Source organism: Phytophthora cinnamomi (assembly GCF_018691715.1).
Source record: "Phytophthora cinnamomi strain GKB4 chromosome Unknown Contig75, whole genome shotgun sequence".
Lineage (NCBI taxonomy): Eukaryota > Oomycota > Peronosporomycetes > Peronosporales > Peronosporaceae > Phytophthora > Phytophthora cinnamomi.
Window position 1 is genome coordinate 293,449 of NW_027151008.1, and position 23,295 is coordinate 316,743.

At 52.4% G+C, this 23,295-nt stretch overlaps 5 protein-coding genes across 6 annotated transcripts; 2 read left to right on the forward strand and 3 right to left on the reverse strand.

The window, feature by feature from the left end:
* Nucleotides 1–526: 526 nt before the first annotated feature.
* IUM83_19410 (uncharacterized protein) lies at nucleotides 527–2,435 on the reverse strand (the record flags this gene model as incomplete). The annotated part of the gene is made up of 4 exons (XM_067944459.1): nucleotides 527–606; nucleotides 687–918; nucleotides 1,003–2,253; nucleotides 2,334–2,435. 4 exons carry the CDS (start codon nucleotides 2,433–2,435, stop codon nucleotides 527–529), a joined length of 1,665 nt encoding a protein of 554 aa, XP_067785818.1.
* Nucleotides 2,436–5,640: 3,205 nt separating this feature from the next.
* IUM83_19411 (Ubiquitin carboxyl-terminal hydrolase) lies at nucleotides 5,641–10,586 on the reverse strand (the record flags this gene model as incomplete). The annotated part of the gene is made up of 7 exons (XM_067944460.1): nucleotides 5,641–5,692; nucleotides 5,755–6,385; nucleotides 6,497–7,126; nucleotides 7,205–7,361; nucleotides 7,432–7,611; nucleotides 9,973–10,373; nucleotides 10,439–10,586. 7 exons carry the CDS (start codon nucleotides 10,584–10,586, stop codon nucleotides 5,641–5,643), a joined length of 2,199 nt encoding a protein of 732 aa, XP_067785817.1.
* A 708-nt stretch (nucleotides 10,587–11,294) lies between these two features.
* Nucleotides 11,295–12,230, forward strand: IUM83_19412 (ubiquinone menaquinone biosynthesis methyltransferase; the record flags this gene model as incomplete). Its single annotated transcript, XM_067944461.1, has 1 exon — nucleotides 11,295–12,230. One exon carries the CDS (start codon nucleotides 11,295–11,297, stop codon nucleotides 12,228–12,230), a length of 936 nt encoding a protein of 311 aa, XP_067785816.1.
* Nucleotides 12,231–19,417: 7,187 nt separating this feature from the next.
* On the forward strand, nucleotides 19,418–21,057 carry IUM83_19413 (uncharacterized protein; the record flags this gene model as incomplete). The annotated part of the gene is made up of 5 exons (XM_067944462.1): nucleotides 19,418–19,931; nucleotides 20,001–20,089; nucleotides 20,174–20,238; nucleotides 20,302–20,818; nucleotides 20,881–21,057. The coding sequence occupies 5 exons, from the start codon at nucleotides 19,418–19,420 to the stop codon at nucleotides 21,055–21,057; spliced, it is 1,362 nt and encodes a 453-aa protein (XP_067785815.1).
* Nucleotides 21,058–21,257: 200 nt separating this feature from the next.
* Nucleotides 21,258–23,261, reverse strand: IUM83_19414 (nitrogen permease regulator 3-like protein; the record flags this gene model as incomplete). 2 transcript variants are annotated; one of them, XM_067944464.1, is made up of 3 exons in its annotated part: nucleotides 21,258–21,445; nucleotides 21,698–22,433; nucleotides 22,650–23,261. In XM_067944464.1, 3 exons carry the CDS (start codon nucleotides 23,259–23,261, stop codon nucleotides 21,258–21,260), a joined length of 1,536 nt encoding a protein of 511 aa, XP_067785814.1. The 2 variants fall into 2 exon arrangements, with proteins under 2 accessions (XP_067785814.1, XP_067785813.1); XM_067944463.1 differs by having other exon boundaries at nucleotides 21,258–23,261.
* Nucleotides 23,262–23,295: the final 34 nt, after the last annotated feature.

Consider the following 23,295-nt stretch of genomic DNA (forward strand, 5'->3'; position numbering starts at 1 on the left):
CATCCTGTGGTTTTACCGTTTTGGAAACTTGTATAAAACCATATTATGTCTTGCCGTGTCAGAATGACTGCGGCAGGGTAGCTTGACAAGTTGTTTTTCGCGAAATACTCGGTGGAGCTTTTGGCTAGCAAGCATGCCAGGGCGCAGCTGGTGGGAAGTCGCTCTATGGCCAACAGACACGGATTCTACTGCTTCGAGTTGGGTGCCTTTGCGTTGATCCAGCTGCTGGTTGCACACGCAAATACATTCTAGGGGCACGACAAAGGTGTGGATGGAGTTGGGAACGCTGAACACATCGTGGATTTGTTTGTTGGGATTGCAGTGGCACCGCTCGTTTGAAGCGGCACGTGCCGATGTCTCTCTAGTTACTTGGCAGACAGCGGGGCTTCGATCCTGCACTTGCGTATTACCAGCATCCACCATGAGCTTCACTTGTCGCTTCTTGCGCTGCTGCACGTGCTAAACCTTACAGCCCATCGAGCTCGACCATAGGTTTACCTAAGTCATTGAAAATCTCGGCGCCGGATTACAGCGTCAGCACCAGCAGTGAATGGAAGAAGAAGAACACGATACAGCACATGCCGAGAAGAATCGCGATCTTGTAGTCTGCAAAGCATCAGCCACCGAGTAGTATGAGAACAACGCGTCGTTTTGCTGTTTAGCCTTGCTAGCAATTGTTAACGTACCAAGCAGCTCGTCCACAGCGGCGTCGCCAGTCTGCCAGTTAACTTGAAGCTCCGCCGAAATGGCCACCAGAAAGGCCACAATGCCCGACAGAAGGCACAGCAGGCCGTTCCAGAAGAAGCGGTTTGTCACGGAGCTGTGCGCTGCAAATAGCCACGTGACCACAGTGCTAGCCAGCAACGCAACAATGGTGACCAGGCCATCCGACGAGTCGAAGCTAAGAGATGCAAGATCCTGTTAAAAGGCAACGGCAGAGTTAAGTCAGTCCGCGCAACTCCAGTCGCGTACAGCGGTCATGACGCCGACAGGGAAACTTACGGTGAAGCCCACCAACGGGCCGTCCAGGAGCATCGCGGTCTTTGCATGAATAAATAGCAAAAGAATAAATAGCAGCGTTGTAGCCATCCAGAGGTTCAGCCCGAGGCCGACAGTTGCGCCGACCACACTCTTCACGCCGCCCACAACGATCTCCATTCCAGACTTGACGATGCCTCCTTCCAGCGGGACGTCGTGACGCAGCAAGTTCTTGTCGGCGCCGCCGCTCACCAAGTGGAACATGGGGGCCTGTTTGTCCGCCGGCGGCGCGAAGCTCATGCCCGTGATGGCGAACGTGTGCTGCTCCGTCGACGTCTTCTTGTACTGCTGCAGCGTGGACGTGAGGAAGACCTTGACTTCCCCCGTCACGGCGGCCGTGCACACGAACCGGTCGTCTTGGCTCACACAGAGACTGGCCACGGGTTTGTCTCCGGCAACGGCCACTTTGTCCACGACCCAGTTCCACTGCTCCTCGTTCTCCTGCGCGATCGTTTCCGGCTTCCACTTGATCAGGATCGAGTCACCCCTCGCGGGGGTCAGCATCGTGTACACCCTCCTGCCGCTGTTCGAGAAGCGCACGCAGCGGAACAGGTGCTTCCTAGGTCCCACCACGGGCTTGGTCGCCAGCCTCTGCTCGGCGATGTCCAGCGCGTCGTCCTTGGAGAACTTGCAGATGGGCGTGACCTCCGTGAGTCTCCAGAGGTGGCACGACTGGTCCTCGGCGCTGGAGGCCACGAGGTTGCGGTGCGACAGGTCCACGTCGATGTCTCGGATCCTCTTGGCGTGGCCCCTGTACTCCCTCGTGAGCGTCACCACGTTGGCCCCGTGGATGACGCAGTCCCCGAGCTTGGGCTGCTCCTGGGCCGCCACCTTCTCGTGCGGGTCCCGCTCGTCGGGCACCGCCAGGGCCTTGGCCGTGCCCGCCTTCTTCTCGGGCGCGGACGGGTCGCGGCTGAGGCGCCACACGCGCACCACGCCGTCCTCGCCGCCCGTGAGGATGGTGGCGTTGCCCACGAAGCGCGCGCACGTCTGCGAGCTGTCGTCCGCGTGGAAGTCGGTGCGGAACTTGAGCAGCAGCGTCAGGCGCTTGGCCGCCACGTCCAGCGCGTAGACCCAGCAGCCGGCGCTCACGGACACGGCCAGCAGCTGGCCGTCGTGCGAGAAGGCCACGCCCGAGGCCAGCTCCAGGCCCGTGTCGGCCGTCACCTCCTTGCTGAAGCCGCTGGCGTCAGCGTCCGAGAGCTGGTAGATGTCCTAATGAGAAAGAAAAAAAATAGATATTGTAACTTAGAGGGGGAGATGGAGGAGGGTATGACTGATGGGAGGCCACGTACGACCGTGTTCTTGATGCCCGACTTGAGCGACCCGCCGCCGCCGCAGATGGCGAAGCACCCGCGGGCGTACGAGAGCCCCATGATCGGGTACTTGACCTGCATCGTCGCTGCTAGTGGTTGGCCTGGGTTGCCTGTACGTATGAGCTATTCTTCCTTCCTCAAGTGAGCTTTTGACCTTAGCCACGCGGCACTTTCTAGTGTCACTGGAGAGGGGGAGTCGTGGCGAGGGTCACTGTTTAGGGGGAAAGACTAAACTGTCAAACAGGAATTGGGAGCCAGAACAAAGTGAAATGACTTCTAGTGGCACGTAGAGCGCTATTACGCGTTCATTGGAAGGTATATCTACGGCAATTAGCAAGACTTAATGGTGGGATCGCCGTAACAACTTCGACAAAGACGACCATTTGGACTTATTGGCCTTAGCCTTCTTGAGCGCCTCCGCCCTGGCGTGTACTTTCCGCGCGTCTCGTAAGAAGTCTTGATAGGCGTTAACCTTCTTGTACTCGTCGGTCATTAAGTAATCGACCAAGCCCGTTGCGCCGGCCTTCGTGAGGTCATCCATTTTGTCTTTAACACCCAGCCTTTTGGCGTATGCGTCTTCGTTTAGCCCCTCCGCCATCAGGGCCTTCATTTCCTCGATGGTCAGAGCCGGAGCCATGGCCCTTTCTTCGGAATCAGCCACAGTGGTGCGGTAGGACCTCAGAAGGCGCTGGGTTGGACCCACTTTCGATTGGTTGTCCGTCGCGGTTGCAAGAGCTTCGCTGGTAAACAGGCAGGTCGCCGCGATCACCACCACCAAGAGGTGAGATAGACGCATGAGTGTCTTGGTTGGGACCAGGAGCTTAAGAGCTGGAGGGTAAATCCTGAAGTGTACATTCGTTAATGCGGGCAGGATGAGGAAAAATCGATGCGACTCGCATTGCAAGACCGTCACCATCCATAACGTACTGTACCGAGACCGTCATCATCCGTATTAGAAATCTCCTACCCGTAATAATCGGGTCCAGTGCGACAAACGGTTTGAGTGCGACACCGGCAGACGTATGGGTGACAACCCCTTCCCTCCTAAAAAAATATTAAGAAAAAAACTTGAAAAAAACTTGCGTTTAACGTCTATTGATCGTTATCTTCCTCCTCGTCAGTGATGGTCATCTCTGGCAGTGGTTTAGAGGCCTCAGCCCCCTGTACACGAGCATCATCAGCAAAATGTAAAAAAACGAGTATCGAGCATGACTTCCGAGAGACTGCACCGTCAGCTTCGTCTTGTTATTGTTCTTCGGCCTCTTCTTCATTTTCTTTTGTGACTGCTATGGCGCGAGGGAGGTACCGCAACCAACCGTGCGGGACGGACGTCATCCGAGCGAACTCTTTGAAAAACCTTACGAGGTTTTTTGCTTCCCTTGATTATGACTGGGAAACTGTGTCGCACTGGGCCCGATTATTACGGGTACCATTTCAGAGAGATCTTGTAGATTGTCTTGTTATATCGTAAATCTTCCGATTTAGTTGCTTATTAAGATTTATAATCCCCCGATTTGCTGGATCCAATTTCCTAATTAGACTGGGATGCCTCGATTTAACCTCAAAGTTATTAACAACGGCGACTTACAGAGGCAAATCGTATGAGTCGGATTTACAATCGCCACATATAATCAGCCGATTTAGCTCGAGCTAGAACAGGGTCCACTCACTGCACTGGGGTGGAGACGGTCCCTATTTAGTGTAGATATCCAGATAACCGAGCGAACACGTGTGCTGGAGGAAATCTCATCTCTCCGAGGTAAATTACCGAATTTCCTTTGTAATATGGCACCCCTGCTACAACGTGCCCAAAAACAAAGCAAAGATTTGAAATACAAGCATAGAACTCGGGGCACAACCCTAAATATTATCATCCTGTTCGATGTGATCATTTTTGAAATGTTGCTAGAAAATTATTAAACATCAAGTAATGTTTGTCCATTTATCTTCAGTTTGTCCGTCCAGACCTCCTATTTTGATTTGGTACGTTTACAAGCTCTGCAATAGTGCTGTGTTTGGTCTTTGGTCGGAATTGTATGTTTGTTTTGCATTTAAAATACTGCTTTTTTCGAACTTGGTGAATTTCGACCTAAGTTCGTTAGCCATGTATTCACGCTTTTTACGGATTTTGGTCGTTTATATGCTGATATTTCACCAACAAAGAGTTATATATAATTCTGAGATAACTATGAGGCAGGATGTCACTGCTTTTACACATGCGCAAAGTATAAACTCGTGTGCCTTTTGACAAAGGATTACATATCCCAGTCGTACGAGACTCGTACTCGTACTTCGAGCTCCCACTGCTATTGGTCAAGATGTTTTTTGGATGTGCCCTATTAGGAAATTCGGTACTGGCGACATTAGCGGGGACGTCTGTAGGGGGAGTCGAACCCGGTCCCGAAATGGGTCGGATAGCCACAGGCATCCCCACTAGAGCAAGCCTCAACCTGGTGTGTGGATTCCGGTAGTATAAATCTCTGTAGGGGAGTCGAACATCGCAAAGAAAAAAAAACTGCGAATGTCCGCCCCCTTCGAGAAATTGTCATGTTATCATCCGCTCACTTAGATAGCGATTGTCGGTCTTGGGAACATCTGATATCCAATCAGATATGGAAATTCCTTCAAATTCCTCTCCATTTCGGCTCATCTTTCCGACGTTTTCGTGCTTAGATTCGGTTTTGGTCATTGTTTTGGATGTTCAACTCTCCCTGATAGGCGTTGTATTGAAGTAAATTCACGAAACTCTGAAGGCTGGGTAGTGATCCCTACACTCCATCTGCACTCCCGCCTCGTGCAAAGCGAAGAAAGGGCCCAGTCGCGCGAGAAATATTTTCTAGTTGCCTCTGGAACAATGTAAGTGAACTTTGAAATCGTTACAGTTGTCGCTTAACGTTGTCACTTCAATGCTTTTGTGTTTCTGGAGGGCGATTGTATAATGGTAAGACTAAGCGAGAGGCCGGCCGGCATCAGGACGAACAGTTGGTGGACGCCGCCACCACAAAGGCGCTGCCTCGCCCAAACGGAAGCAGGATTATCGGTGACAGTTCATACACCATATACCAGGTATGGCATGTGCTCGCTCAGGTAGGCGTTCTATTTTAATATGGCTTCAAATTGAGGGTGTAACAGGATTCGGATTTTTTCGTCAACCTCGAATTAACGCCTAGGCGTCTAGTACGGTAGTAATATTAAAAGACGTTTGCTGGGCCCTCAACCCCCTTTAGGGTGGCATGATTATTCACGCCGTTGCGATCCCCATACTATTCATCGCTATTTACGAGAACTATGCAGCGACAGCGATGAACGGATTCCGGCGGACGTAGTAGAGAAGGTATCTGTGCAGTACGATAAGGTTAGTCGGAGACGTTGAGAACATATATTCAAGAAGAGCACGTACGCTTGAGACTTTTCGACTTCGTCGGCTGGCACGATTTTAACTTCGACGTCGTCGAAGAGGACCCACTGTTGTTGCTTGGAGTTGGAACTTTGCGCGCTGGAAAGTTCGTCACGCACGTAGGAAGTGTAATGACCCCCGTTCACTGACTCCCCGTGGTGGTTCACAACGGCGGCGAGGTCGTACACGAATTCGTTTTGATCACCGTCTACACGTCCTGCTACTGCTCCTTTATTGTCTCGTTTCTTGCGTTCGCTGGCTTCATCGATACCGACGGACGTAAATGGTCTCATGTTGAGTCCTACCAGGGGAAATTGTACAATCTGCATGAGCTTCTGTTGACGGTAGAAGTCGAGACGACGGATATGGAACACTAGCACGTTAGGCAGCGTGTGCAAGTTCAGGCTCTTGTAGTTGTTTTGGTACTTTGAGCAACGCAGGCAGTAGACTTGATTCGCCCCACGTAGTTCCTCTTTAGCGGCAAATTCGCGCAAAAGCGATTCGAGAGTTATCGTCGACAAATCCGACGACCCCTTCTTGACTCCTCCTTCTCGTTTTTCATCCTTGCCACTTTTGCTCTTTCCATCGTCGAGGGATAAAGAGACATCCAGGAACGGATCGAACTTGTGCGAGGCTGACCCGCAGCCCCCGCACGCCAATTCAGATCGCAATACACCAGAGAAATGCTGATGCACAGCACAGTCACACAAACTGTGTCCGCGTGGGGTAAATCTTGGAGATGCACCACCGTGAACAAACACGCGAGGGTGCGTGTGCGAGTGCAGTCCACCCAGCAACGCGATCAACAGCTCATGTGCGTCATGCTGAGCTGTACCAATAAACGACGGGAACGCGTTCCACATCGCCTCCAGTATCCCTTGTGGAGCGATGGGGGAAGCCACCAACGTTTTACCCGGTAAACGTGCAGAAGGAGGTACCAGCAGTGCCATGAAGGCCGCGAGCTCGCACCCCAGACACACCGTGATCGCAGGATCTGGGCCGCGCTTGGTGTCCTTCTCACTGTCGCCGTTGTCGTCATCCTCATCACCACGCTCTTTCTGCTTCTCAACCTTGAATTGCTCCTGCTTCTTCTGCAACAGTCGCTGCCTCTGCTGCTGGCAGATCGTCGTGTCATGACTCCTCGCCACGAAGAAATAGTGCTGCAGCATGGGGTTGTGCGCCAAGGCCTGCAGCACCGAGCTCATGAAGCACGTGTTCCCCATGTTCACCAGTCCGCGCCGCAGCAGCTTGTGAGAAGTGTCCACATCTCGCAATTGCCGCTTCCTTCGTCGACTGCCGCCCCCCACAGCTGCATCAGGGTAGATAAAGTCTCGGCAGCACGCGCAGTAGAGCTGCCGCTTCCTCTCCAGCACCGCTACAGCAGCAGCAACACCAAGCCACGTCTCAAAACCACAATTACCTCTAAATAGTAATAATCACAATAATCGCGCACCAATATTGTGATTGTGGAGGATGGCGTGCGCCATGAAGCTGCCGTCGTCTTCGCCGGCCTCGATCTCCTGCAACTGCTGCCTGGAGGCCTCTCTCGCGCCCCGGAACTTGCAGGTCAGACAGCGATACACCTCCCTCGAAAGCTCAGCGCTTGCCTCCTATTAGGAATAATTGCAATGAAATAAGTAAAAATAGGCTAATTTTGCCTCGAAATCCGCTAATTCCTACCAGATCCACCAGGTAATGCTGCAGCTGCGCGGCGTCCGCGGCCATTCCCGCCGCCTTGCCCACCTGCAGCTGCTTCCACGCCACCGCGTGCTCCTGCGTGAAGTGCACACACACAGCCCCGCTACACAGCAGCCGCCCGCGCTTCTCCCCCGGCATCGAGTCACCCTCCTTCATTGTCGTCTACCGCAATGCTGCACAGCGACCGTACCGTCATTTGGTACTGTTCTGGTATTGGTAAAAAATTCCTATATTTCCAGCCAATGACGAGAGCTTATTCTGAATACTTCAAGTTTGAGCAACCTGACCAGCTTAGCTCCTTGTTCTGCAAGTCCGTGGCCAAGATGTAACAAAGTTTATGACTTTGGGGATACTCGACTTCTTTTTCTTTCACAAGCGTTGGGGATCAGTAAAATATGATGTTTATCACGAGAGCAGAGCGTGGTCCACCTATACGACCTCGAATCTTCAGAAAGCCAGTAAACACGAGCGTGGCGCAAACTTCCAGCGCGCAAAGCGCATTTCGTACAGCGTCAGCCCCCCCCCCCCCCCCCCCCCCCCCCTCTACCCTGTCAGTGACTGTAAAAGCTAGCGTAGAGCACTGCCAACAATATCAGATGTAGGATTTAAGATGTAGGTCAACGGAATTCACACTTCGGAGTAACTACTTTGCTCTCAGGATTTGTGATGAAGTTGCCCACACTGGCAGATATTCCAGCCTTAGAAAGTAAAGAAATTGATGAATGCTAATGGCATTAGGAGCGGTAGCATTTTTTTATTTTTGCCCATTACTAAACGATGAGGCCCCGCAAATGCTTTCGTTCACGTGGTCTGCGGTACTGTGGCTGGCACCACGAGGTCTATCGGAGGTGATGATGACACTGTTTCGTTGCTACTCACTTTAAGCATCATTCGCTTCTCTTCTTCATTGTACAGCGCCGCCAGAGGCGTGGGCACATCGTGGACAGCAGGTGCTGATGCTTCTGAGGTCGAAATCGGCGTAGGCTGTGAAATTATTACCGCCACGCAAGGTCCTTCCTGTGTTTGTGTTGGATTTTGTATAGGAGCTTGGGCCGGAGATTTCGTTGAAGCTTTAGTAGCGTCTTCAGTGAGAGCTACCGTCGGTGCTTCAGGTCGAGCTGCTGCCGGTTCTTCAGGTCGAACGCTTACACCCTCGGCAACGCTGGCTGATTGTGCTGGTGGTCCTGGACTGGCAATCTTTGCTGAGATCGCTGCGTTCATCGCGGCGGTTATACCGTCCGTCGAGCGTTTTCGTTCTTTGTGGTGCTTTGTATCTGTTGGTGTGTCTTCTTGGGGTTGGTTGTGGCAATTTTCTCCGTATAACATTGATGCAAGCATCGGCGACGGACCCAAATCGACTGCAGGAGGGGGCTGGTATTGTTCTTCCCAAAGATTTTGAATTGGTAGCAGTACAACGAGACGAAACACCTTCCAGCGCTCAAATGCTGAATTTCCCATAAAGGGCTGCGGAGAATGTGCAAATGCACTAGTGAGAGCTTGATCTAACGAAATGGCAACGTCCAGGAATGCGGGAGGTGGTGATACTTTCTTCGTACTTTGCGTCGCAACGACGTCTTGATGAGGTACTGTTGTCCACCCAAAAGCTTGCAGTACAAAGTCAAGCACTCCACCCAGAAGCAAATGAACGCGCAGTGGATCTGTAGAGGAGCGGAATGCAGGTAGTTCTTTGCCAAACATGTACGGCGAGTCCTCGAGAGCGACGATGAATAGCCGTGCGATGGCACAGTGTAAGATCGATGCCTTAGGAAACCGCAAGATCAGCTCAAGAAGCGCGTCTAATGTTCGGTTGCGGATCACAAGAGTGTCAGCCACTGTGCATGATACGTTAAGTACCGGGAGCATGAGATACACAAGCTGCACATGTGTAGCTTTGAAGCGCCATTGTAGAGACGCAGCGTCCGGTGAGGATGACGAAAAGAACGCCAGAAGTTTTGGAAGGCGTGTGAGGAATACGTGCCAAATCAGCGGTAGGTCTTCATGCGGACTTCCCTGTGTGCACGCGGTTGCTACTGGATCTCCACTTTCTCCTGTTTTTGGTTGATCAGATTGAGGGCTAGCCTCCTGAATTGCTGCATTCGCTCGGCAAAATGCTGCCTTGGTTACGCAACCACACTGCGTTTGTTGTAGCAATGAGTTGAGAACTTTCAAAGCGTACGACTCATTTGCGAACAACGTTGGTAGCTCACGCAAGTCCCACACGGCTGCTTCGATTAGCTGCTCCACACTAGGTCCGGATTCACTAAGCGACAACATCATCGCAAAACCCAAGCTACCTTCTCGCTTCTCGTGGATCAGGTCGGTCAGTAAGTCGCATGTAAACACCATACGTGCGAATCGAACAGTCTCGACATCCTTTGCCACCCGCTCATGAAGTTTTCCATGCACGCGTTCTCGTATATGCTGGACAGGATTCATCGGCGATAAATGAAGCAGTGCAAGCCCCACAAGCGTCTCGACTTCCGGTTCAGCGTCTGCTCCCGGAAGCTCATTACACAAGCGCACCATGACATCTCGCAGCGGCTCGTAAAATACTAGCAACAGTAAGGACTCGAGAAAAGCTTTCTGCTGCCGAATACTGGCATCGAAGAGCGACATGAACATCTGCGGAGAATACTGATCCATGAATGCCGTTAAGAATCGCGAGAACGCCTCGAGTGTCATCGTGTCACGCGAGTTGAATTCGGCGAGGGTGCGAGCTACCACAGCCCTGGGTTCGCCTTTCAGAGCGCTTAGAGCCGCCAGTAGCTGGTGCGAGAAACCAGAGCCGCACAATACCCAGTGTGCCCGGAACGCCGTGGCGTATTCCTCATAAGAAGGCGGTTCTCCAGGCTCTCGTACCGCCGCAGCTGTGGCCTTTGCCGTTGGTGTTGGCTCTTGGAGCATCGAACTGATCAGACACGTGACTGAGATGACAGGTCAGTTCACAGATCAAGGACGCTTGTATTTAAAGCACTTCGAGCAGCCTTACGATTCTCTGGGGCCATGAGGAACTTCAGTACAGGTAAATACTCCTCGGAGGCTATGGTGACGTCGCCTAGCACCTTGACCATGTCCTCCTGCTGCAGCGCATCTGGCACGCTCCCCAGCGCCAGGATTTCAATTAAGCGCTCTTTCATCGCAGCGGGAGTTGGATAATCGTCTTGAGAAGCTGACCGAGCGGAGAGTGGAGCAACCACCGCCAGGCTAAAAGCTCCAGGAAAAACTTCCTAGCAATTCGTCACCAACGCCCTTCACTATTGACAAGGCGTCAAAGTCGGCTAACAATACGAGCACTATTAATATTCAATCACGCCTCCCTTTCCCACAGCTGCCAGTACCAAAGTAGAAGAGCATGTTCGCTGGGGCCATTGCAGATGGCACAAATGGCACCCCCACTGTAGCTAAAGGGCGAAGACAACTTCGCAGGGTGGCTGGACTGGGTTGGGCTGCCTGGCTCACTTGCAGAAAACATTCATTGCCGTAAGCAATTGTAAAAAAACTAAACAGCGTAAACTCAGGACGAAGGCAAAGTCTAGTTTACCTACGTGCGGGCTTCCACGTGATGACACTCTTTCGTTTTGTACATTTGCTTACGCCACAACGCATCTCAAGTATAAGATAATAGATGCAGAGGATCCTCTCCGGCCAAAACGCTAACACGTCAATTCACCTGGCAGTCACTTGTCCTCTAAGAGCAGTTCTGCCTATCAAGCACATCAACTCACCCCATGCAAATCCTCTACCCCACATCTATACCTGAAGTCCTTCCGGCGTTGGGCGTTGGGCTCACTTCGCAACTTGATTCCAAGTCAACACCGCGACACCACCGACCCCCTCTGACCACCATGGAAAAAACCTTCACGAACGCCAAGTGGTCTTCGCACGCCAAGACGTACAGCTCCGTCTTCGCCTCGTTGACCACTCGCTGGGCCGTGGACTCGCTGCAAATCGCGCACCACGAGATCCTCTCCAAGCTCCAGCAGCACGAATCCAAGGCCCCCAATGGCCCGTTCCACTTCCTGGACGTCGGGTGCGGGCCGGGGGTGCTGAGCTTCGAGTTCGCACGTCGGTACCTCGACGCCCCCACGGACATCCGCATCACCGCGTCGGACTTGTCCGAGGGCATGTTGCAACAACTGGATCAAAAGCTGCGCGAGGATTCCACGTTGAAGCCTTTCGCGGACAAAATCTCCACGCTGGAAAGTGACGGGATGGTGCTGAGCCAAGTGCCCGACGCGTCGGTGGACGCCGTCGGCTCCAACTTCGGGTTGGGCATCTTCCCCGACCGCCCGCGCGGGTGGGCCACCGCCCGCCGCGTGCTGAAAGACGACGGGTTGCTGTTCGTCACGGCGTGGGACGAGAAGAGCCCGCAGATGGCGTGGTTCGACGCCGTGACGGACATTTTCAATGCCAGAGGAGGTGAGGGGGAGCCGCTGGGACACCCGTCGCTCGTTGCAGCCACCGACCGAGAGAGGATCATGAAGGAGATGCAGGAAGCGGGGTTCAGGGACGTCAAGGCGTACCGCACGACGCACACCGTCGTGTTTGACGACCCCAGGGCCATGCTGCAGGCCAACATGAATAATCCGTTCGCGGCCAAGTTCCTGGAGAGATTGACGGAGGCGGAGATGGTGGAGACCCTGACGAAGCTGCTCGAGAAGGACGCGCAGGAGAATTTTTACCAGGAAGGAGAAGTTAAGACCGATAGCGCGGACCCGTTCGCCGACGGAGAGCCGAGGCTCATCTCGTTTCAAGCGTTCACCATTCTGGCGCGCAAGTGAGAGAGGTTCCATTCTAGTCACAATGACCTGCGCTCGAGGTGACTAAGAACAGTAAGACTTGCTTCTGGTTTTGCAGCGGGTTGTGAGTTTTTCGACAAAACATCTAACAAATGGTAACGAGGCGTGTTGCAGCCCAGTTGTTCAGTTGGGTGCGGCTTTCGCTCGTTCGGCGAATCTGCTCGTACCAATTGAAGCAGTGCACTAGTGGTTGTAAGGGCAGCGCAGAGGTATGCGGTGAGACGGACAGCAGTCGCCAGTATTTGTAATGTCTTTACAACGAATGTCTTGCCTTCTTCGAAGCATAAGTATTGTGTGACGAACTACTAACGACTGGCTGAATCCCGATGGAGTCGGAGTGAAGCGCGTTGTATCTCTTTGGCGCTGACTCAAGAGCTTTGCGTGATCGCACACAGTGCAAACACCTGACCCTCAGGTATCACCAGCAATGACAAGGTTGCCGCGTATTGAGCGCGTTGCCACGGTTTTCGCGCTGGCGCTTCTTCATTCCACGCACATCGTGGTAGCTGGTACCTCAACCAATTTTGTAAGTGCGTATTACCAGATTTTCGAGGCAAGCCAGACGTTGGAAGATAACGCAAATGCACCGATTCAGCTTGGACAAAATGTACCGGACGAGATAACTATGAACCTACAGCGTTTTGGACTGAGTTTTGATTATCTCCCAGGCCTTCTCCAGCGTGCACTGCTTTGGGACAGCGGCTATGCGAGTGGAGACGACGGAATGCTTGTAGATGTTTACACACGTTGTGACACCAGCGGTTCTGGAGCTACAATGGACGATCTTGGACTGGAGACTCGGCAGATAGAAGCAGCAGGTTGTGATGTTCAAAATTGCTCGGCCGATGACAGTGCAGTCGTTGCCTGGAGCTCCGCATCGGATTGCGGACCCGACCAGATCGATGATATCGTGCGATGTGCGTGCACATCGATGAAGAGGAAAGCAAATGCGGCTCCTGTGTGGGCTACTGGGTCTCAACTCATCGATTTAAGCAGCGGTGAGATACCTGAGGTACTAGTGCGACGGCATACCTGGAGTGATAGCTCTGCAGGTCGCTCGGCAATTTTATTCGCAATCCACACGGCTAGAGAGTTCCGAGACGAGCCGTACTCAGCGCAAATCTGTTCACCAGAAGCTTCTACGTCTTCGCTGATAATTCCATGCATTGAGTATCGCGAGTCTGATGAACGATGGTGTCGACCAAAGAACTCTTCGCTGATGACGAAGTGGCTGAACGAGTATGTTGTTACGCTCCTCGGAGGAAAATACAATCATTCTGCGACGAATGAGTTGGGATCAGGAGGCTACAGCTCCGACATGAACGCGAGCATCCAGTACAACAGTGATAGTAGCGCCGATGCCAACGTGACGAGACTGGAGCACAATGATATTGCGCCTGGGGATTGGCATCAAACAGTTCCTGTACTCATTGTTGGAGCCGCTGCACTACTAGTTACTGCCATTGCTGTCTTCATTTATCTACGGCGCCGTTCGGAGCAGCAAAAACGCGAGATGCAGAGTTCCGAGACACATGAAAGCAGCCTGAGCAGTACCATCAGCCTCCAAAATATGAACAATTCTACCAAACCTCGCCATGACCCGCTGATCGATAGAGAGGACGTGTTTGGACACCCGCGTTCGATGCACGACTTTCTAGAGATGTTATCGTCTTCGCCAAACGCCTGGGAATCCTCGCCTTTGTCGTTGTCGTTAGCTCTGACTGCCGAAAGTCTGGCGTCCAGAAGCCCGAGTAACGACAAGCTTACGGATAGAAGCGTACTGACCGCTCTGGCCCATGATCCACAACTGAAGCATGCTCAAGTTCCATTTGACCTGCTGCAGTTCCACCACTTGATCGCCAGGGGGGCTCGCAGCGAGGTGTGGCTGTGTGTATTGCACGATCGATGCGTTGCTGTCAAGCGCTTATCGAAAGAAAAGCGAACAGATTGGAACGAGGTTAAGGGGTTTGTGCGGACAATTCGACTCAGTGCAGCTCTGCAACACCCGAGCATCTTAAGTTTCGTTGGTATTGCCTGGAGTTCGTTGCAGAACCTGTGTCTCTTGACGGAGTACCTAGAGCTAGGCGACCTACGTGAATATTTGCGCCAGTCCAATACGAGCCGGGATCAAAGTGAATCGTATGAAGATTTCATGTGCTTTTCACTGTCGTGGAAACGCGAGAAAATTCAAATTTTGCTGGATGTCGTTCGTGGTCTGGTTTACCTCCACCAACATCGTATCGTTCACGGCGACGTCAAAGCCAAGAATGTGCTGCTCTCCGCTACAGTGGACGCAAAGCTGGCTGGTTTTGGAGCACCAGATCAGTACAGCGCAAACATATCGAAGACTTCCCAGCGCGGCGTAGGTGCATCGCCATTTTGGACAGCTCCGGAAGTTTTGGCTGGCGAATTACTTTCCGAGAAGGCTGACATTTATTCGCTTGGCGTCTTAATAACTGAGCTCGATACGCATCGATCACCGTACGCTAATCTTGTAACAGCTCGGGGCGATCACATGCCACCCTTACAAGTGATCCAACACGTCATCTCCGGCAATTTGAAGCCGTCACTTTCGTCAACTTGCCCGAATGAAATCGCCGATTTAGTTGAGTGGTGCCTTCACCATGACCCGAGCTCTCGACCAAGTGCACGAAATGTCGTGCAAGCACTTCGTAGTATTCCGGGTGTTAACCTTGATGAGTTTAGTTTATAACTAGTTATTATTTTGATAATACCAAGTTATTAAGCTTAAAAGCTGCTACTACCAGCCTTAGAAACAAAACAAATACTTCAAGTAGTTTTGTTTTTTTGCTATACTAACGTTGTCAAGCGCCATACAGGCAAAGGAGTTCTCTCACCCTGGAATCGGAGGAGGAAGCACGTAGTCCTCCGCGATAAAAAAATACAGACTGGTCACCGTGAGGCGTCGTACCCAAATCCTGCGACGTCATTATACTGGTATTGCTCGTAGAAAATATCCTGCACATGGTGAATTTCATTAAGAAATCGATGCGTGTGCGTCGAAGGACATTCGGTTTTCGGATTTTGCTTGTTGCGTCCTTTACCGCATTTGAGCAGATAATTTACATATTTTCCCACCTGGGATGCGACCTCGTGATAGCGCATAGCCGAACACGCACTCCTAGTCGATCATGGTGGTGTTATCTTGCTCTCTTTTCTTCAGACGCTTCGAGGTGGGAGCGTTGTGCTATGTCATTGCACTACATCAAACTGTAGCCTTGGACAACCCAGGATTTGATTGTGAGTTCAATAACGAAGATGGCGATCTGCCGATGTTGGGACAAGCCATGACCGATGAGACCAAATAACTGTTAGAGCACTTCCGCGATTACCTCGACTACTCGCAACTGGTAGCAGTATGGGTGGGCTGCACGCTGCGATGGTCGCTTCATTTTTCCCTGAGGTGGAAACGGCTTGGCTCGCGCCTCCAGTATTTGCCGGTGATTTCCTGGTACTGGCGCGATCTAGAAACTGTACGACCTGCAGATGCTGGATAAAATCCTCGCGAGCAGGCACTGGCTGAGTCTTATGAAAAGTTGACAAAGGCTGTTGCTAATCATATGCAGCAAGAATTTGTCTGCGTTTTGTCTGCTCATACCTAATTGAGGTGAATCTGTAGTGCTGTGGAGAGCACGCCCTCCATGAGCTCTAGAACCGCGTTGAATGATCGTTGCGACGTCACCAGCCAAGTTGAGTCCAACAGCGGTAACGTCATAGGTAAGAAGACGGTGGTACATTTCCACCGTAACTGGAGCTATGTGCTCCAATTTGTTTCACTTATACCGTGCCTATGAACGTCTAATGTGTGTGGAGTTCGCCGCTAGCTTGACTGTATTTTTTAAGGGATTGAAGCGGACTGATGCTCGCCGCAACCACATAAGCAGTGTGAAAGTAACTGAGGGAAAATAACCACTGCCTTTTTCGGTGCTTTGACACCTCTGTCTGTCTGTGCTGCAACATGGGAATACCCAGCTCGTGTTTGTCTATACTTTTCTACTGATCAATTGGAATCTAATGTGCAGAGCTGGAAATACAGCATCAATCCATTCTTGCCATATAGGTCAGCGGGAGGGGGGGGGGGGGGGCTCTTTAGCCATTCGTTTTGGGCTCATGAAGAAGGATCAAGATGACTCACGGCCTCGCGACGCCCGACACGTTACGCTAATCAATTTGTACCAGAAATTTGTCATATTCTTTCATTAACCATCTATGTTACTACATAGCTTTTGGAACACAGTCAGCTCGTAAAGGTTCTGCCACATATGTCTCTTCTTCTTCCAACGGAGGGCCTTTCGCAGCTGCAATATGCATAAGAGCTGGGTAGACTCTTCCAGGCGTTCAGGGTAGATACACTCGGTATGAAGCTGCCGGCGATACGATTGTGGGTCGATACGTTGGCGGATTATCATTTGAAGAAACCGGCTTCGCTATGCTAGCTCCATTCTTTTCCGATGTCGATGCTACTATTCAAAATGCTTTTTCGCTCTGTTTTTCTTCTCTATCGACACGATTGTTACGCACTGAAGAATTTTGCTCGCATCACTTGTTTACCACCATGATTCTCTATCGTGCACATTGCATTCAAACCATCCGCTTTGTCAGAACGCACTCTTCGGAAATACAAATGTCATTGCACAGCTTATAGACCGCATAACATGCCCGTCCGCCCGCCTGCACGTCACAGCCGACTCGCTGCGACGGTATCCTACAGTCAAAATTGCGACTTTTACGGTAATATTTGTCTGCGCCGACACAGACAAATTCTTGAGCAGTCTGGATTACTCCAGAAATAACAGCAGTTTGTATGGCGACCACTCAAGTGGGTTTTCGAACTTGTCTACGCCAAACGCAGACACTAATGCAGAAGATTTGACACAATACCAGCGAGCAGCGCAGACAAATTCAAGAGAATCCCAAATAAGATCCTATAACCTAGCAATTATTACACATTCCGTAAAGCCGTTCAACACCATCACCTGGTTAGTGTAGCGTGCTGATCGTGTATACTAATAATGCATGCTGAGGATTAACAGCGATCATGAACAAACAAACAAACCAACGGCACGATCGAGCTGATTTTACCGACATTATCAACAACACAACATGAATCATGCAACGACTAGCCGCATGCTTTGCATGCGGCTAGTCGTTCTGCACAAACAGCAGAGTGGGCGGCGCGGGAGTGGGTATCTTACTTTTGGTATGGGCTTGGGTGGCCAGAAGTTTGGTTTATTCTATAGGAGCAACCCCACAAACCGCAAAAACGCACTTGTCGCACAAACACGGAGTTTCTTGTTACTCTACAAAATATATATCAAAAGCGCAGCGGCAGATCTGTAGAATTCGCCAACCTACGGCCGGCTAACGGAAAATGCCAATTAGGGCACTGTATACAATCGAATTGAACAGACTTCATTCTTAGCAAGGTACACAATTAGGAGGAGGTAAACTATTGCCTAGACGGAATCCTCGGAGTCCCAAATCGTGAACTCGTCCAGATTTTCGAGAAGATCCTCTTCAACATCATTGTCATCGGAATCATCGTCGCGAGAGAGCCACTTGCGGCAAAATAGTTCTCCATAGACGTCATGGCGACTGATGTGCCAATCTTGGTAACAGGGAGCGAATCCTGCCGCTGCCACAGACCGAGTAATAACGTCGTCAGGCACATCTATTCAGGCTGTTTCCACCCACTGAGCAACGTCTGTAGCTGGAGGCTGCTTCGGATTTCCACATTTCGTGTACTGCACGCGGTCCGACGATTTCCATTCGTTAATGATAGTCGAGAGTTTGTCCTGGCAGCCCTTGCTGGGACCTCTCGGTGCTCCTCGATCCATGTGACGACCTCCTTCTTCTCCGACATGGTCTTGGCGAGGCAGGATCCAGGCATGGTGGCGTTGGTTGGTTGGTTGGTGCAGGTGCTTGTTGATGACAGCGAATTGAAAACTGACAATATTTCCGCAGCGCAAGTGCCGAATGTCGTGCTCTAGGATGCCAACGTGAGGCGAGGTCGGCAACGTTAGATACATTTGAAGCGAGTTTGACAGGTATCTATCTAGTCATATGAACGACTTTTCATTCTATTTTTGTAATGGCCGAGACGTATTTAGCAGATATGAAAGGGTATGCAGCAACATAATATGTTGCCTGTCAATATTATTGACAGGAGTGGAGCATCACTCTCTTCGGTCAAAGATTCGAATGTCAAGAACGATGCGTGGACTGGTATCTCCGATTTAACCGGAGCGGATAGCAGACCGATGCTTCGTCGTATTGAGAAGGGCGACGGCTACCGCGACGAAGAGGATTTTCGGTTTGAAAGCGCTTTGGGCGAAGCTCAGTCCCGCGAAGAGGGCCGCACAGGCCGAAAAAATAAGGAAAACGCTGAAGACTGAAGGCGACCATCAGTAGTGGCTTGAATACCAGGCATTGAAGATTCAACACACTAGCAATTGATTGCCTGTGGCAATTTGCCAATGGTGCATGTGGGTTGTGACCACGGCGACCTGCACCAAGCGGTGGTTTCTTCCACTACTACTGTGGTTGTAAATGCCAGTATCGTTACGAGACCAATCGACACCCCTCTTTCGAGTTCGGCACGGGACCCGCACTGCAGGTTAAAACATCGAGAGTTTAATAAAGAATATACCCATTTTCTGTTGCTCTCGAGTTTAGTTGCTGCTGGGATTCTATCAAATCTAATTTTCAAACAGGGGTGGGGATCCCAAGTATTTACGAAAAGCATGAAATTCGCTGTCTGTACATGGCAACCATCGACCCTCTCTTCCTTATTATAAATGAATCGTATGGAACCAGCAAAGAAGCACGTCGCGAGAGTCGTTCATGTGTCTTCCAATTGTCCTCCATGCCCACCTCGTCATTAACCACTTCGCATCCCTTCGCGATCACATTTCCCCAACTCGATCTTCTAGCAGTTAGGGTTGAAGATCCCACAGCTCATACAAAACCCAAATGCTGTGCGGTACACTGTACCTCTGGCGCTCCTCCAATCGGACGCGTCCGTTGTCGCCTTCAACAGCGAAACGCGCCGCCTACCAGAGGAACAGCTCGCCGTCCGACGACCACCTCTCGTGTGCGAGTATCTGCGCCTTCCAGCTCCACCCAAGCCTCTTTTTCTGCCCAGATCCATGCGAGTGCCCAACGGGTCGCAGTGGAATCGCTGGCGGTGGCTGCTGCAGCTCCAGGCGCCGGGCGTTCTGGTTCTGCATCCGTGGGGGCTGCTCGCCGCTCTACTCCGTTCCCCCAGTCGCCTGCTGGACGGCATCACGGCCTCTCACCACCGCTACCTGGACCGCGCGGCCGCCGCAGTCACGCAGAACCCGGTGCTGTTCCCGAACGGTTTCTTCTCGGACGGGTGGGGGGACCTCAACACCCCGAAGCGGATCCGCGAGCTGCTGCAGAGTCGGCGCATGAGCGACGTCGTGGCGCTCAAGGAGGGGGAACCCAATTGGGGGAAGACCCGGCAGCTGTCGGTGGCCAAGGTCGCGTTGAGAGAGGGGAGGTTCAGGAGCACGTTGGGCAATGCGCAGCAGCTGCTGCCGGAGGAGAGTCTCGACGCCTTTTGTGAGCTCGTGACCCCGCTGGACTGGGAGCGGGAGGACGGCAGAGTGCCGCACGGGGAACAGGAAAGACCTCTTGTGGGTAAGTTGGCGTGGAAGCTGATGCAGTGAGTGGGGCGTTGAGTTGTTGTAACCGTGCGGTGCAACGCAGTGCTGCTGCCTGGAACGGGAGAGCACGGGTTCTTGCATCGGAGGACGTCCATCGCGATCCCACTCGCCAAGCAGGGCGTTGCCACTTTGGTAGGCGGAATTGTGGTTGATATCTTGTGGGATGCTGCTTTCGAATCCTTGACGGTTCGATACGTACTGGTGCTGTTGGCATAGATTTTGGAAGGCCCATTCTATGGGAAGCGCAAGCCGCCTCAACAGAAAGGATCCAAGCTGCGAAGGTAACATACTGGAACATTTTGCCTGTGTATTGGATTGTTTCTCACTCTTCTTTTTTGTGGTAGAGTGAGTGACCTGCCGATATTGGGCCAAGCCACGATCGAAGAGGCCAAGTCATTGTTAGAGTACTTCCGCGATTACCACGGCTATTCGCAACTGGTGATCGCAGGTAGCAGTATGGGTGGGCTGCACGCTGCGATGGTCGCTTCAGTTTTCCCTGGTGACGTGGGCGCAACGGCTTGGCTCGCGCCACCATCGGCTGTTCCAGTGTTTGCCGATGGGCTACTTTCTGGGTCCTGCAACTGGCGATCGCTCTACAAAAAGCACGAGCTGCAGATGCTGGATAAAATGCTCGCTGGTCAGGCTGTGGCTGAGTCGTATGAAGGTCTAGCAAACGGTATTGCTAATCCCGAGCAAGATGCATCGGAGATGGATCCAGTCCAGGAAGCGAAGAAGCGCATGAGGCTTTTCCTCTCGATCACGGATATTGACAACTTTCTGCCTCCGCGTCGTTCGGATGCTGTCGTGTTCGTCTACGGCACGGAAGACGAGTACATTGGCTTCACAGAGCCTCAGTGGGCGGTAAGGTTGGTTTGTTTCAAATCCCCTGCTGATCGGGATCTCATTATCGTTCCCCTGTTCAGCGTATGCGTGAGCAATGGAAGCCTGCTCACTTCCGGACAATCAAAACGGGCCACGTCAGTGGAATATTGCTGGAGCAGGAGGCCTATCGCAAGACGATTTTGGAGGTTGTCGGTTTGCTAAAGGAACGAGGTGAAGCAGTCGAGTCCTCGTCCAAGTCTGCTGCCGCCGTAGTGTAAATGCTCTTCCCAAGGCACCAAGTACAACTAAATCAACCGTTTAATATTTGCTCACGCGCAAGGGTGAGTTAGCTGAGACTGAACGCCAGGTCTCAAGCAAATGATCGACTCGAGCTAGTGTAAACCGTGTAACACAACGATGGAGGTCTTTGAGCCCCTCTCATCTTTACTCGACGCGCGGGCTTTCTTATAGCATTGAGTCATTCGTGAAGGCAGCAAACAATGATATCCTGGTACGTGCTCATGACAGTGCGCAGCTCACCGCGCGAGAGATTCTCTCTCCACATGATCTCCTCGATATGGTGTTCCCCGTGGAAGTAGACACACAACCGCTTAAAAAGAGTGAACACTGGATTGGGCTTGGCGATCTTGGCCAGATACGCACGCTCTTGATCGGTGAACAGCAACTGACTCGCCACACTCATAACCTGTGCCATCGGAACATTGTTGCCTCCGCGTCCATCTGTAGCAGGGTTATCATCTCCCAATGGTGCTGCAGGAGGTGATGGAAGCGCCATGGCGGCCGGATTCATCGGAGGTGTTTGTGCTACAGGAACGCTGCCAGGTGCGCTTGTGTTGGTAGTACTGCTATTAACCCGCTGTCGACGAAAGCTTGACGCCATCAGCGCGGGCGAGGAACTCCCAACAGAGTTCCCAGCTCCATTACCCAGCTCAGCTGCGTAGTCTCCATCAGACGGGATCATAAAATAGATATAGCGGTGGAGCTGCACAATGAAGCGTTGCTGAAGCAGCCAGATCAGCATGTGGATATACTCGGTTTTCTTGGTCGTGGATAGCGTCTTCATGTACTCACCAATGCGACGAGATCCAGAGAACGTCGACAACACCTCGCCCAATTCGTAGGGCGCGAACTTACGCCGGAACTTCTGTGCTAGTGGCGACGTGATGTGCAGATCCGCCTTCGAATTGACCTGGTAAATGTTGTACAGGGTGATCGCATCCACAATGCGTCCAAATCCCCAGTAAACAAGGTGTGCAGCCAGTCGGAAGACCTGGTGAATGGGGACTCCAGTCTCCAGCGCGAGGTCCTGGAAGCTCTTGAGCGGGTTCACAGCCTCCACCAGGTCTCGAAGCTGCCGCGCGTGATCAGCAGGTAGTTTGTTCAGAATGTCGTCCTTGTCCGTGAGCAGCAATAACGTATGATACGGACGCAAACTCGCCATCCTCACTGTGACCGCATCCGTCAGCGTCAGCGACAGCTTGACCCATCCATTCAGCACCACATGAGCAGCCCCGGACTCCTCCAGTCCATGAAACACTCGTTTCAGGTCATTGGCCAGCACGCTCTTCCCCAACGACACGTCGATCAACGTCTGCGGATCCACTTCCACGGTCGACGACCCGTTCTCCCCGTCCTTCCTATGGTGATGATGGTGCATCAAGCTCGATCCACTGGTGGCCGCCCCCGCTCCCCCGGCACTGTTCGTCACACTACCCCCACTCGTAGCCCCCGCCGCCACCGCAGCACTCACACTGTTGCCACTGGTAACTCCTGGAATTCCAGTACTACTATTCCCCGCATTGCGCTCACTCTGCGCCAACTCATCTCTCAGCTGCAACAGCTCCCTCACTTCTTTGGACACGAAGCCCACGCGCAGCTCCTCGTGCAAAAGTCCATTGGACAACTGCGCCGCCACCGTGTGGAAGGCCTGGGCGCTGCTCCTCCTCCTGGCGAGCAGTTCCTCCTCATCTGCCTGTTGCAACGGCAACAACTGAGTATCAATAGTTCCATCCATGGCCTCAACAGGTCTTGACACTTGTGGAGGACGGTCCTCCAGAGCGAAAATGATGTTGAACATGGTGGTCTCGTTGCCTGACGTCGATGCTGTTACGCCGTTAGAAACGGGTTGCTCTGTAACTGTAGATGGTGCTCCTGCAGCCGATGACGAGCCGCCCGCCGGCGCAGCGGCCGGCAGCCGCCGAGACACGAGCACCGGGTGGCTCACGAAGCGCAGGTCGTCCACCACCAGCTCGAAGCTGGCGTTGCACAGCGCGTTCTTGGGCCGGAAGAGCTTGGCCAGCAGCGGCGCCGGCAGCGTGTGGAAGCTGGACGCGCGCTCGCTGGGAGGTGCCGGGTAGCGGAAGGCCAGGTTGCAGCCCTTGCTGATGTCGTCCACGACCAGCGCCACGCCCAGCAGGCGGCAGCCGCCGGTCGCGCGCAAGCCTGGAGCCGTCGCGTTCATGCTCTTGATGCTGCGGTTAAAATATTAAATGATG